The 14,552-nt window shown below is 37.8% G+C and overlaps 1 protein-coding gene across 13 annotated transcripts in view; it reads left to right on the top strand.

Annotated features, from left to right (window-relative positions):
* The window catches only part of CADPS (calcium dependent secretion activator), a 571,423-nt gene that overhangs the window by 411,749 nt on the left and 145,122 nt on the right, over positions 1-14,552 (top strand). For 5 of the 13 annotated variants that reach the window (XM_060202989.1, XM_060202985.1, XM_060202986.1 and 2 more), the window contains exons 14-18: positions 2,799-2,900; positions 5,874-5,937; positions 6,339-6,462; positions 8,818-8,886; positions 9,755-9,772. In XM_060202989.1, the coding sequence (XP_060058972.1) occupies positions 2,799-2,900; positions 5,874-5,937; positions 6,339-6,462; positions 8,818-8,886; positions 9,755-9,772 (377 nt within the window). The remainder of the gene's footprint in view (positions 1-2,798; positions 2,901-5,873; positions 5,938-6,338; positions 6,463-8,817; positions 8,887-9,754; positions 9,773-14,552) is intronic. The other 8 variants (XM_060202988.1, XM_060202979.1, XM_060202981.1 and 5 more) reach the window with 3 other exon arrangements.

A 14,552-nucleotide genomic window follows, 5' to 3' on the forward strand; every position in this document is an offset into this window, starting at 1 on the left:
AAATTGAGTGTGTCATTGCTCACACCAATCATATATTTGTGTTTCATATACTAAAAAGTGGAATTTTCTGTAAATGAAACCTGTAAATCACAGTTCAGGGTAGAATAGAGACATTAGAACTATCACTGAAAGTGATCACATGTACTCTAAGAGGAAACTGCAGATTCATGGCCATCTCAAGTTTCTAAAAATAAATAAATAAATTTTAACCCCGGGAGGATGTGCAGCAACAGAGTTCTGGACTTGCTAGCACAAGGTTCCAAATTCAATACCAAGCACCACATATGTTAGACTGTTGCTCTGGCATCTGGCTGGCTGTTGAAATAAATAAAATAAATCTTTAATGCCAGGAAGAAAGCTCAGCCTGTGAGAGCACCAACTTAATGTGCCTAAATCACCATCTTATTCTTTCCTCTCTCACTGCAACTACATAAATAACTTACACTCTTTGGTACAGGTAGATAACTCAGCTGCTAAGGAGTGTGCCTTTTCTCTCTTTTACATTTCTTTTTCTTTTTCTTTTTTTTAATATGGAGTGTATATTAACACCATTCCTACCACCAAAGGTCTGTGTCTCTACTCCCACCCACCTATAGTGGAGCTGAAAATCTGCCCTCCTTCTCCCCCCAGAGTTTTTTATTTTGGTGCAATACTCCAAACTCAGTCAATTTCTGCTTTGCATTAAGGAGTGTGTCTTTTCATGTGCATTGTGTCTCTCCCACCCCAAAATAAAAGAATAAAAATGTTGACTTAGAAAGGCGAAATCATGCAAGTATGATGCCCTGGTCTCTTTCTCTTTCTCTCTCTCTCTCTGTCTCTGTGTGTCTCTCTCTCTCTCTTTCTTCCTCTCTCTCTCTCTCTCTCTCTTTCTCCCTCTCTCTCTCTCTCTGTCTCTCTCTCCCTTCTCTCTCCTCTCTCTCCCTTCTCTCTCCTCTCTCTTCTTCTCTCTGCCTTTTCCTTCTTCTTCTCTCTCCCTTCTCTCTCCTCTCTCTTATTCTCACCTCCTCCTCCTTCTTCTTCCTCTCTCTCTCTCTCTCTCTCTCTCTCTCCTATCACTCTCACACACACACATACACACACTAAATAAACTTTATAAGTTAATAGTAGGACTTTCCCCAGGAAATTTGAAAATAAGTACTTTTCAAGGGCTAAAAGAAAATTTTCATTTACCATTTGTCTTCTTTCTTCCTTTAAGTTCCAGAGAAATGGAATGTACATTTTTAAAGTGGGGGAGTACACTTTTATTTCTCAAGGAGGGAATTTTTATAATTTGAAAAGAAAGGAAGTTGACCAATTAACCCCTAACTGGAGACATGGAAATCATTTTCCAAGTCTTTTGTGCAGTCAGACTGGTCTAGTATGTAGGATTTTCCCAACTTATGCTGGATCTTAGAGAAGGCCTAAATAAGATAAATAAGATCAATTGTTTGGTCTCAACATAACTTGCATTTGCAAACTGAAGAACATTCCAATAGAAGTTTTATGGATACCAGTCTGCAAACTGGCTCAGCCCATAGTCAAAACAGGTTACTACAGGGTCTGGGAAGCTGAAGTCTTTGAATGGGTCAGATTATGCTACATTTAGTTTGGCATGGATAATTCAAACTATAAACATGCAGTCAGTATCCTTTTATATTTTCAACTTGAATGGTCCAAAACAAATAAGGAAAATGTGCAACCTAATGATGATTCAGATATGTGAGAATACTATAATGAAACTGAGACCCGCTTATTTATGCTAGAGCCTTTTACTACAGTAGACAATAGTTCACCGGAAAGCGTATCTGGTCCCAGATTTATTTAGATAAAATTGACATAATAAATTTGATAATTTAATACATGTACATACTGTCAAATAATTATAAAGTTAGTGAACATCTACATCTCTTCACATAATTGTTTTATTTGTGTGATGATAACATTTAGTATCTTTTTTCTTAATATTTATGCTAATTATACTCATCATATAGTATATTAGATTATGGAAGTTTTTCACCCTATATCTGGAAGTCTTTACTCTTTGATCAGCTTCTCTCTATTTTCCCAATTCCCAACCCCCTGGAAACTATCATTCTACTCTCTCTCTGGGAGGGGTGTTTGTGTGTCCACACGTAAGTTAAATCATACAGTATTTATATTTGACTTTTCTCACATGCATAATGCATAATGTCTTCATATTTCATCCATGCTGCTAGCCTTTCCTTTTTAATGACTGAATTTCCACTGTGCATGTATGTATGACTATATACCACATACGGGATCTGGGAATCATACTTTCTCTGAAGATTTCCCACAGCAGGTGGGATCTGGGGACTTGAACCTGGGTCCTTTTGCACTTTATGGTAATATGTGCACTTTAAAGTCATTCCACTGCCCAGCCCTTCTAATTCTATGTTTAACTTTTTAATTCTTTGCACTATTTTTCATTCAGTAAAATCAATATTGTCACCAATAAAATGGAAAAAGTAAAAACTGTTGTAAATAATTCAAAATATTAAGAAGATGTGAATCAAACAGACCAGCTATGAAAAATGGGTTTAATCCGCCAAGCTACCAATTTGTATATTTTATGAATTCACAACAAATGAGCTATAGTTCTGCAAATGTTTCCAAAATGGAAACCTAAAAAGAAAACTCATTCCTTTTAGTAGCTGACACAGAAAAGTAGGACCTCTCCTCAAGTCACATAGATCATTGAAGTTGTCTTTCTGAAATGGACAGTTTCCTCCTGCTAGAGATTTGATTTGATGGTGTCAGCATATGAGGTTTCCTTCACTTCGTGGCATGTCTTCTTTCAGGCCTGATGGAATCGGAACAGTGACGGTTGAAGAAAAAGAACGTTTTGAAGAAATCAAAGAAAGACTTCGAGTTCTGCTGGAAAATCAGATTACACATTTTAGGTAAGGGTCTAGAGATTGGAGGACTATTAGGGCAGTGAAACTGGGGAGGGATTTATAAAGGGCTTGATTTTTCTAAACTGTAAATCTATCAGACATAGTGGGTATTTGGAAATAACCAACTGGAAAAAAGCCAATAGCACAGGACCCCACAACAAGCTCTAAAATCTTAAATTGGCATCAGTGAGATAGCTAACCTGTCATGCACATAACGTAGGTTTGAGCTTGGCTTCTACTGCACTGAAGAAAGCTTCTTTGTTGTGATATCTTTTTCTCTCTTCCTCTGTCTCTCTGTTGCTGTCTATCTGAAAAAGTCATTTTGGATTAGTGGATCAGTGATGCTCTAGTAATGATGAAGGAAGGAAGAAAGGAAGGAAGGAAGGAAGGAAGGAAGGAAGGAAGGAAGGGAGGGAGGAAAGGAAGATTTTGATTCATTTTATTTCTTCTAAAAGAACAAAGCCCTCCTTGTACAAACTGATGCTAGTTATCATTCAATTTTATAATCTGTTTAAAAGATTGATAGATTATTTATTTATTTATTTATGAGAAAGATAGGACAGAGAAAGAACCAGACATCATTCTGGTATATGTGCTGCCAGGGACTAAACTCAGACCTCATGCTTGAGGGTCCTGTGTTTATCCACTGTGCCATCTCCTGGACCACAAAGATTGATTTTATTTTTTAATTCCTAATAAGTCCTAAGTAAAACAAAGAAAAAAATTGAGCAGACTACAGTGCATGAACAGGGATCTGAAGGAAGGTAGTATTGTCCAGGGCCACCTTCATCCCCTCAGAAGCAGACATAATTTCCTCTGCCATGAAAGAAGACTTGGTGAAGCCTTGGTAGATTGACTCTTTGCCCTCACATTGCTGACAGCTCGTAAGCACAGTACATAGACCTGGGGCCACAAAGCCCACTCCTCCCTTGGAGCATATTAGACATACTAATTCAGCACTGTGTGCCAGAGGTTGTGGAACAGTAACTCAAAAAGTATCTGGAGAGAGAAATTATAATAGTATAATAAGTATTTCTTATTTACTATCTTACTGATTTTTCCTTTTTGTTGCCAGGGCTTCACTGCTGTGGGCTGACTTTTTCAGACAGACAGAGTCAGAAGTAGGGTAGGGGTGGGGCTATATCACAACATGAAAGCTTCCTCCAGTATGCAGTGGAAGGCATTCCCAGGTATGACAATGCAGGCACTACTTTGCTGACTCTGTCTTATTTATTTTGTAGAACTGGGACCTTGTTCATTTCAATGCTCCAGGCCACTATTGCATTTAGAGAGAAAGCAAGGAAAAGACACTATACACTTCCCATATGGTGCCAGGATTTGAGCCTGAGCTGTGCGCTTAGAAAATGATACAACCTACCCAGTGAACTAGCTCTCTGGCTCCAATTCTTATTTTCTAGAAATTTCCTGTGGAGCCAACAAAATATTATAAGTCACTTGGATAGTGCACTACTCTGCCATGTGCACGATCCAGGTTGGAACCCGATCCCCACAACATTGTAGGAAACTTTGATGCTGTGATCTCTTTCACACTCTCTCTGCCTCTTTGTCTCTGTATCTTTCTATATGAAAAAGTTATCCCTGAAGTGGTGAGGCACCAGTGTTGACATAAATAAATTAATTAATTAAATTAAAAATAAAAACTTTCAATATGCTAGTTAGGACTAGAGATCAGGTAAGTTTCAACATATTCTTCATTCTTGAGAGCTTGTTTGGAGGTTCTAGCAGGGGAGCGCAGCTACTCGTATACCCTCGACCGAAGACCGGTCCGTCTCTATTCAGGGAAGGCCGTCCTCTTCGACCGAGCGCGCAGCTTCGGGAGGGACGCACATGGAGCGGTGAGGGAGGAAGGGGACACCCGCCTAGCCAGCCAGATCAGCCGAATCAACCCTGGCGATCAATGGGGTGACAGATGTCGCAGCCAGATCGCCCTCACATCCCATATTCTTCATTCTTAAAACAAGTTTATAAGGTATTTATTATGATCCTTCTTTAAACAAGGCTAAAAAAGAGATTAAGTTACTTACCCTAGATCACCCAAACAAGTGAAAGAAGTGAGGTACAGAGACCTGGCAGTGGTGCATATTACAGTGCACAAGAACCCAGCTGGGTTCAAGTCCCTGATCCCCACCTGCAAGGGGAAAACCTTCGTCACTGGTAAAGAAAGGCTGCAGGTGTCACTCTGTCTATTTCCCTATCTCTCCCTTCCCTTTCAATTTCTCTTTGTCTTTATCCAATAGTTTAAAAAAAAAGATTTTTTTTTTAAAAAGTGAGACACATACATAGCACAGTATATGTTTAAAAAAAAAATTCTGAGCCTTTGCACAATGAAAAATAGTGTCCCAAAGGGCTCTGATTGTCTGGAAAAGTCAGTGGAACTCTGTGGCACTTGACATAGTTCTGTCTGTGCCATCAAAATTCTTCTGGGTAAATCTTTGTTTGTCATTACACTCTTCAAGATGCACTATTAATACAAAAGACTCAATAACAATTGAAAACTCAGCCAAGGACGGACAAAGTAGCAGGATCATGAATCTGCTCCACATAGTATTCCTGATTTCCTGTATCCTTCAGGAATTTAAGGAAGTGTTTGTATTTTAGCCTATTTCAACTTATTGTTCTACTGTTCATCTCTATTGAGCTAATGGTCACATTTGAGCTAACAAATGGTTCTCCTTCACAAAAGAAATCTAAACAGAGCCTATGTCATCACTTGAAATATTTTTTCCTACCACAGACATTTGCAGAGTCTCTCTTTAGTCATTATTCACACATACACATATATACATTATATACACACATATATGGTGTGAATTCAGATTAACATAACACAATGTGACAAAATAAAAAAGCATTTTCTGTTCCTCCAAGAGAGTTGTTATTAGAATCAAATTGCAGCATATTTCGGGATAAAAGGTAATAGATTTGGACAACCTGAAGAATTTTCTCTTTTTTGTTTAGGTATTGCTTTCCATTTGGTCGGCCCGAAGGTGCTTTGAAAGCTACTCTCTCACTCTTGGAAAGGGTAAGAATAGAAGTAAAAGACAGATTATGTATACAAAGGCATGGATATAACTGCAGTGAAATATTGTCATTGAGTGGCCTCGTTTGTAACTGCTTGAGGATTTGTTCACCATTCATTAAATGTCAGAATAAGCATGAGTTAGCTGCCAAAATTCTAGGTGTTTTCATTCAAACTCCCAAATAAGACATAGTAAAGACATGCTCCTTTCCCTCCGTGATTCATGGGTGGGCTTTCCATTCTAACTGTACATTACGTTTCTGGTTTCCCTTTTATTGATGCCTCCTCATCAGCCTTAAGCTACAAGAAGCTTTCACAATAAGCTTAAATGTCAGCTCTTTAAGAAGCATAATTGTGTGACATTTGGTTGAATCATCTTAATAATCTCAATTTTCTATCTAAAGGTTTTGATGAAAGATATTGTTACTCCAGTACCACAAGAGGAGGTAAAGACAGTCATCCGTAAATGTCTAGAGCAGGCTGCTTTAGTCAACTATTCTCGCCTATCAGAGTATGCCAAAATTGAAGGTAAGACTCCCTTCTCCCTGCAACTTTCAATTTTAAATTTGCTGTCCCACCCTGGGGAAGTTTCTCTCTTTTCTGATGGGCACCAGAAAACAAGGCCTATCTGAGTATGTCAAGCTGAAACTTGAAAACATTTGAAATGTAAAAGCTTCCTTGGCTATGGCCAACAAATGAATTAAGGAACAGGAGCTGAGGAAAACAGTCCTGTAAGGGAAAAAGTAATGAATATAGAATGTTACCAGATAATTAAGGGCCTTGTGAGTCTATGTTTACCTAAGTTTGCTTTGTAGCTAATTGTTTCTTTTGTATGAAAAAGTTGTACAGGATTGCTTCCTGTTAATAGTAGGAGAAGTAAAGCAAGAACTGAATAAAAGTAACATCACGATTATGCTTAACTCTTTCTGCCCCCTTCAAAGTATCTTGTTTTTGGGTATTGGTCCAATCTCATGGCAGATTAGTTTCCAGCCATCTCTGATGGCTTCTGGTTTCCTTCAGCTCTCATTCATTCTTGTTGCTCCAGGCCCAGAATAGTTGTTATGATCGCCCTCTTAAGTTTTTAGGAAAGGGGTCACTGATGGCCAACAATCACCCAAAAGTCACTTGAGTAAACTCTACTTGAGAAGATACTGGTTCTTTGAGACCTTTTCCTTTGCAAAGGTATTAATCACTTTTCGTTGTTACCCTGTTGGCTGCTATAGGGTGATTTGAAAACCACACCCAACTTGACCATTGGTGTAAGTGTATAAATGTGGAAGTTCTGTGTCTAACACTCAATGTGTCCGCATTCTGGAATCTGATGTTCTCTCACATGTTTCGAAACACCTGACTAAAACTAGCAAATAACCATTGTCTGCCTTTAGGACATGACTGGAAATAGGAAAAGAAAAAAAAAAAAGAAAGAAAGAAAAATTTAAAAAAAACTAATTAACCACAAAAACCTCATCACTTACTCTGCCAAAACCCTTGTTTCCATAAAGAATTAGGTTAAGACCATGTCAAATTTGCAGTGTTCTGTATATTACATGTCCTCCCTTTCTCAATTTTGTCTGTCTGACAATGCAAATTGTGTACCAGTGGTAATGAATTCATTGTTATGCATCCAGGGAGAAACACTTAAGAATTGGGCACTAAAAGGATGTTTATCAACTCTTGACTTGGTAATGAGAGACAAAAATAGAATATCAAGAAGATCTTTGAAGGGATATATCAGGGAGTAATTGTTCCCAACATTTACCTTCCCAGGACATAATGATTGGTTGTATTTGTTAAAGTCAACCAGGTACCTAGTAATTCTAGGCAAGGCCAGAGATGGGTTGGGATCAAGAAGTATTTGACTGCCATGGCTGCTACTTCGTAGGTCTTCATCTAGCTATACTAGTCTTTTGGTAAGATCTGCTCTCTTCTTTCAGATAAATATATCAAAAATCAAACTTTATGATCTGTAAGTAAAAATGCATTCATTTCCAAAGACCAGCTGTAGTTTCCTTTTGTGCCTCAATTCTTCTTGGTTGTGTTAATTATCTTTTGCACTGTGACTTTTAGGTCTGGGGATTCTTTGAAGGAACAAATCTTTTATTTCCAACTCTCTTTTCAGAGAAGTACCTCATTCCACACTACCTGCTCTCTTCTGCTTCTCTCCTTCTTTGTCTGTGATTGGCTCAGCCACTTTTTGACGTTACTTCTGCAAAAGTGACTGTGATGCCAATCTCAAAGCATGCTGGGATTGTTAATTCAGACAACCCAACATCCTCTGGCTGCATGAACCAGGTTTTCTTTCATGAACATAGTCCACCATAGGCTGAGACATAGCAGCTTGAAAGATATTACTACCAGTCAACTTTCTTTTTATAAGGCTCTGGTCCTACCCTTAGAAAAGCAATCTTCCTTTTTTTTTTTTTAATATTTCAGCCCCCCCCCTCCCCAGTGAACATTAACAGCTTAGTTTTCTGAGAATTTCTGACAGAAGTTGTAGTAATATTGCTGGAGACTATGTTTATGAAGAAATACCTCAAGAGCCTTAGATACTAAAGTCTGAAATCCTTAGTATCTTGGAGCCTTAAACCAATGAGATTCTGTTTCCCTTGACTCATGATGTTTTTGGTCATTGTATTCTTGCAAACAATTCTAAAGAGACGTGTAAAATCATGGTCACAATCTCTCTCGTGACTCACGGCATGCTGAATGGTTAATCCAGTAGATCTCTAATTTGAAACTCCTTTTTCTTTTATCCTGTGTTTATCCCAAAATACTCTATGGCTATTTTTCTTTGAGCTAATGTAACGTTTTCCTCTAACCTATGACCTTTAACCTCTTTACCTCTGACCTAAGCCTCTTGCATGCCCAAATCCTCTTTTATAGGGAAAAAGAGAGAAATGTATGAGCATCCTGTCTTCTGCTTGGCCTCCCAAGTGATGGATTTAACCATTCGTGAGTACCTACCACCTCCTCACCATGCTGTCTTCACTCTTTCTGTTTTCATTATTTCAAGAAAATCCAGATCCAAACCAACTCACTCTCCTTGCTTCAAGTTTTTTAGCATTGGCTTGTCTGTTGATTCTGTCTGTGAAACCCAGTGTGAGAAGTCCAGTCACTTTTTATCAACCTAAAACAGGTTAGACAATTAAGCCATTTGTTTGTGATAAATTCAGATTTGTCTGTAAGTTTTTCAGTTATTCTCTGTCTGTGACCTGAATGCATTTTTACTTTGCTTGTGTGTAACCCCAATTTGTAAAGTGCTTGTCACTGGTACACAATCAAATAGTAGCTGCTAGGTTGGGAGCAATGCATTAGGTGTCAGAAAAAGGACACGTGGGGCAAAATCATGCCTTTGGTTCCATGTATAAGATGTCAATCTATTGGGGTAAAAGATCACACAGGTGATCTATTCTCTATAAAAATTAGATCTTATATGCCTCCTGTCTATTCTCTCTCAAGCTAGGAAGCTTTTGCTTTTTCTCTCTGGAGATTATGACTTGTCCTTGTCCTCTAAGCTCTGGCTAGAACATATGACTTAATTGTCACTTGGAAAGTTCATGTATGTTTCATAGCTTGATTTCACATTAAACTTAATTTTACTAATTTTCTATTTGTGCAGCATTTTCCACCTCTATGAAGGAGCCTTTTTTTGCTGGCCCCCACACTGCGGGGCAGTGGGAAGTCAAGGGCAACCTTCTTTCCAATATCATGTATCACACATAAGTGGGGGGCATTTTTGTTCCACTTGCTCATTAATCCTGTGCATATGTGTTCTTGTTTCTCTCTCTTCTCTCCTTGTTGTGCTCTCTCTTTCAAATAGAGAATCAAAAGGATGCAGGTGAACCAATTGTATATGCATTATAAACTTCAGGACTGTTGAGTTTTATTTAGTTTTTGTTTTGTTTCTGTTCAATGGCTCCTTAAGGTATGTACTCCCAAAGACTGATGTGGAGTTGCAATAATACTTAAGGAGTTAATTTGTGCTGTCTAAATATATCTCACACCCCTTTGATGTTGACCTGTTAGAGCAGGCTTTCAGTAAAGGCATAAGATTTGAAGGAAGAGAATTCTGGTATGCTACAGAGCTTCATTTCATCTTTGGTTTCAGGATTTTAGTGATTTGGCCTCATGAGCTTTTTAAAACAGGTACTAAACAAAACTAACCCCCCTTTTTGTTTTTAATTTCTTTTATCTGTTCTCTACCCTTTGAGAAGTTTGTGTTCTTTGGTGAATGTTTATCAGCCAAGATAGAGAGAAGTTTTGTCTGTGTTGTTGTTATATGTATTGTGTGATGAAGCATGGTGCACACACAGAGTGACCAAGTTGCTGGAAGTTTCATAAGAGGAAAGTTCTTAGAACTCTCTGTGGTTTTGGAACATTTTCTTTGGTGTGGACCTCCACACTTCTGGTTAAGGCAAGTCCTAACTTAAAAACTTCAATTAGTATATTGTATCAATCATTGTTTCTTAAGGTCCAAAGGATTCTCAAATGATACTTATCAATTATTGTTAAATGTATCTCAGATCAATTCAGAAAACATTTTTAGCACATTGCAAGTACCAGACTAGCAAAAATATTGAAGACTCATAAGGCTACCTTTAAGATACATAAATTCTTCTCTCCCTAGAAGGGAAGATATTCATTCATTCACTCATTCATTCATTTGACAAATGCTTAGTGGGAGCCTACCATGTGCTAAATATAGTGGTAAAGTCAGGGGCTATGTAAACAAGAGGAAAACAGCTGTTAACCTTATGGAGCATATGTATAAGTGGGTGCATATGTATAAATTATAAATTCAGTATGTGGCAACACTGATCGGTAGAATTATATATAAGAATACATTGTCAGAAAGACATGGAAGTCTTCAGTAGGGAAATAAGCTTAAGCTGCTATTGAAAGACTAATTAGAGTCAGTGAAAGGAGGCTTGGGTGCAAAGTGAAGTCATTCTAGATAGATAAATATGCACAACTAGATAAAAACATATACCTAATAATATTAACAAATGCTTATTTAGTGTGTATTTTGTGCTAGGTATGGACAATAATCATAAGAGCTTTTTATGAATAAACTCTAATTCTCACAATTCTTTATGAGGTAGCTACTAGTACTGTTTTAAAGATGAGTGAAAGGAGACACAGAGAGGTTAGGTAGACATACCTAGGAGAATAAATACATAGTCATAATCTCAACCTGGGCTCAAACCACACTTTTTGTTGTTGTTTACTAGAGCACTGCTCAACTCTACCTTACGGACATGCCAAGAATTGAACTTGGATTCTTGGAGCCTCTAGTATGAAAGTCTTTCAGAGTCTAAACTCTTTAACTACTCTGCAGTTCAATGTGGTGAACTGTAAAAAGATGGCCATGATCACTTATGGTGGTCTTAGAGGTAGAAGGCAAGACATCAGAGGTCTTTCTATGCCTTAATAAAGTTCAAACTCTGTCTTGTGGGCCAGAGGTTCTTAACTGGAGTCTGTCAACATTTGTATGCATATGAATTTTTTTTTTCAGAAAAAAAAAATGTTACACTAGTTTCACTTCCAAGATGAATACCATTAAAAGCTTACTAAACCAGGGGATGACATAGTGATCTGCACTCCAGACACATCCTGCTGATGATGGTAGAAGAAGGGACTGAGGAGGAAATAGACAAGTGGAACTAGACAAGAAGGTTGAGGGGCAGAAGCCTTGTATATTCGAGGACTCTAGGCAGAGTAGATCTCAATCAAAGCCATAACCACAATTACTTCTTTCCTGACCTTTGAATCTATTTTTAAAACCCCCCCCATTCTTTTTTCTCATCCTTAGAGAGAACAAAGCACAAATATATGGACAGATTGGCAAAACCATTGGTGGGGAGGTGGCAGGACACAGCTGGAGCTACATGTGCACATTGGGGTGGCATAGGGACAACTAGAGAGTCCTTAGTCCGTTAGACAGACTGTGCTTTGAAAGGCTATGAGACTTTGCAGATGGCATCTTGGTGGACTTATGCTTTCTGTCTGATGGCATTAATAGAAATTAAAAGTTCAGTTTAATTGCAATACCTCACCCACCCCACCCAGAAAAAAAGATACCAAAAGGCTGCTATTCTATGAAGAAAATGCTATGACTCCTGCAAATCAATTCTATTATTTTAAATAAATTTCCATTTAAACTGTCACACATTCTGAACCCAGCAAGCTCTGAGAAAGTCTACACTACTGTTGCTGTTTTTCCTCAATTCTTGGCTAAATACTTGCATAATTTTCCAAGCATCATAACGATTCTACTGGAACTAGAGATAAAACCATTTTTCCATCAACTTTGCCAAGAATTTGAAAAATTAGACAGAGATAGATAGATAGATAGATAGATAGCCCACCTATGGACCCTAGCACTATGCTAAAATATTTACATGGAGAATCTAATATAATCTTTATTGCAGTACTAAATAAAATGATTTTTATTGTCCCTTTTGTGGATAAGGGAGATGACAGGTAGAAAAAATAATTCTCACACAAGATTTGAACCCTGGTCCTCACCTGCAGAGGGAAGCTTCATAAGTGGTGAAGCAAGTTTGCAGTTGTCTGTCTTTCTCTCTCCCTTTATACCTTCTTTTTCCCTCTCGATTTATCTCTGTCCAATAAAATAGGAAAATAGGTACTGTCCAATGAAATAGGAACATAGGTTACCTGGTAGGGCATGTACAGAGCACTAGGTTCCCCCCTGGCACTGCACTGGGGGGAATCTCCATGGATGATGATGTCTCCCCCCTTCTGTCTCTTCTATATATTTATTTATAAAATAAAAAGAATGAAAAATAGACAGACAAAAATATGTTTCACCATGTTAGAATATGACTTCATCCTTACAAAGGAGAATTTTAGAGAAAGAGGGAATGTGCTAAAAAATATATTATGAACCAATATATATGAAACATTTGTACTTTCAACTAAAAAAAATGACATACTATTGATGATTATTGTTTACTGAAACGTGTGTGTGTTATATAGTTACGTACATATCTCATTTAATTCACACAGCTCTAGGAGATAAGTAGACTATTATCTCATTTAATTGAACCTAAACAGCTATCAAATATAAGTTTGATTTATATACTTCTATTTTAAAGGGAGCCTGGGAGGTGGTGCAGTGAGTATAGTGTTGAATCTAAAAGCATAAGGTCCCAAGTTCAATCCCAGGTATCATATGTATCAGAGTGACACATTGGTTTCTCATATTTCTCTTTCTCTCCCTCTCTCTCTCTCTCTCTCTCTCTCTCTTTCTCCCCTCCCTCTCATTACAAAGTAAATACATTGAAAAAATAAATAATTAAAAATGTACATGCTCCTAATAACAAATCAGTGTTGCCAACTAAATTGTGACACACCATAAATATAAATGTGTCCATCTTCAGAAAGGTTAAAATATTCTTCTTAAACTCAGTAATCACTCTTTTGTATGTACAAGCTCAAGTTTGTACAAGTGACTACCTAGTTAGTTGCAGGGGTGGAAGTTGAAAGCAAACCTAATTCCAAAGTCCACACTTCCAACTTATATAGTATGAGACACTTGTAATTTCTTAAAAACAAAACAAAATCTCAAGCAACTTCTGCAAGAGAAGGCTCTTTTGACTTACATACCTAGGAAATTCATCGAGGAACTGAACAGATAACAATTTTTAGGAACCAGGAGGTGACACACTTGGTTAAGCGCGTACATTACAGTGTGCAAGGATCCAGGTTCAACCCCCGGCCCCCACCTGCAGGGGGACGGCTTCATGAGTGGTGAAGCAGGGCTGCAGGTGTCTCTCTCTCCCTCTCTATCTTCTCCACTCAATTTCTCTCTGTCTCTATACAATAATAAATAAATAAATAAAATATTTTAAAAGTACTTTAAAAAAAGAATTTTAGTGTATTTTGCTATCTCCAACTGCTGGCAGACTTTAATGTGACTAGAAGTCCAAAGGGACTCAGGAAGCAATATTATGATCTCTGACAGCACCAAGCTCTATCCAAGATAATGACTATAGAAAAAAAAAAAATTTCTTTTCCAGGCAACTCTATAAAAATACAGTGGTTTCATTGATCCAGGATGGGTCACATGTTAATCTTGGAGCCAATCATAATACACATTATGGTATGGAGTGCTATGATTGGCCTGGTTTAGCTCACATGCCCTTATAGGAAACATTACTTCTTGTTTCCACAAGAACAACATGAAAGAGTAGAAACAACTCATCTGAGGAAGGTTAGTACACATACTTATAAGAGTATTGGGTGACCACTCCTATATCTGTGCAAAAAAAAAAAGGTTTTTTTGTTTTTCCTTTCTTTGTTTTTTAAATTGTCACCAAGATTATTGCTGGAGCTCAGTATCTACATGAGGATTCCACTGCTCCTGGTAGTCATTCTTTCTTTCTTTTTTTTTTTTCATAGAGACAGGACAGAAATTGAGAGGCAAGGGGGATAGGGAGAAAGTGAGATACCTGCAGCAGTACTTATCATTTATGAAGCTTTCCTCCTGCAGGTCGGGACTGGGGGCTTGAACCCAATTCTTTGAGCATGGTAATGTGCATCAACCAGATGTAACACCACCTGTCCCCTGAATTTACTATTCTAAGATACAACAG

This window comes from Erinaceus europaeus, chromosome 12 (assembly GCF_950295315.1).
Source record: "Erinaceus europaeus chromosome 12, mEriEur2.1, whole genome shotgun sequence".
NCBI classification, from domain to species: domain Eukaryota; kingdom Metazoa; phylum Chordata; class Mammalia; order Eulipotyphla; family Erinaceidae; genus Erinaceus; species Erinaceus europaeus.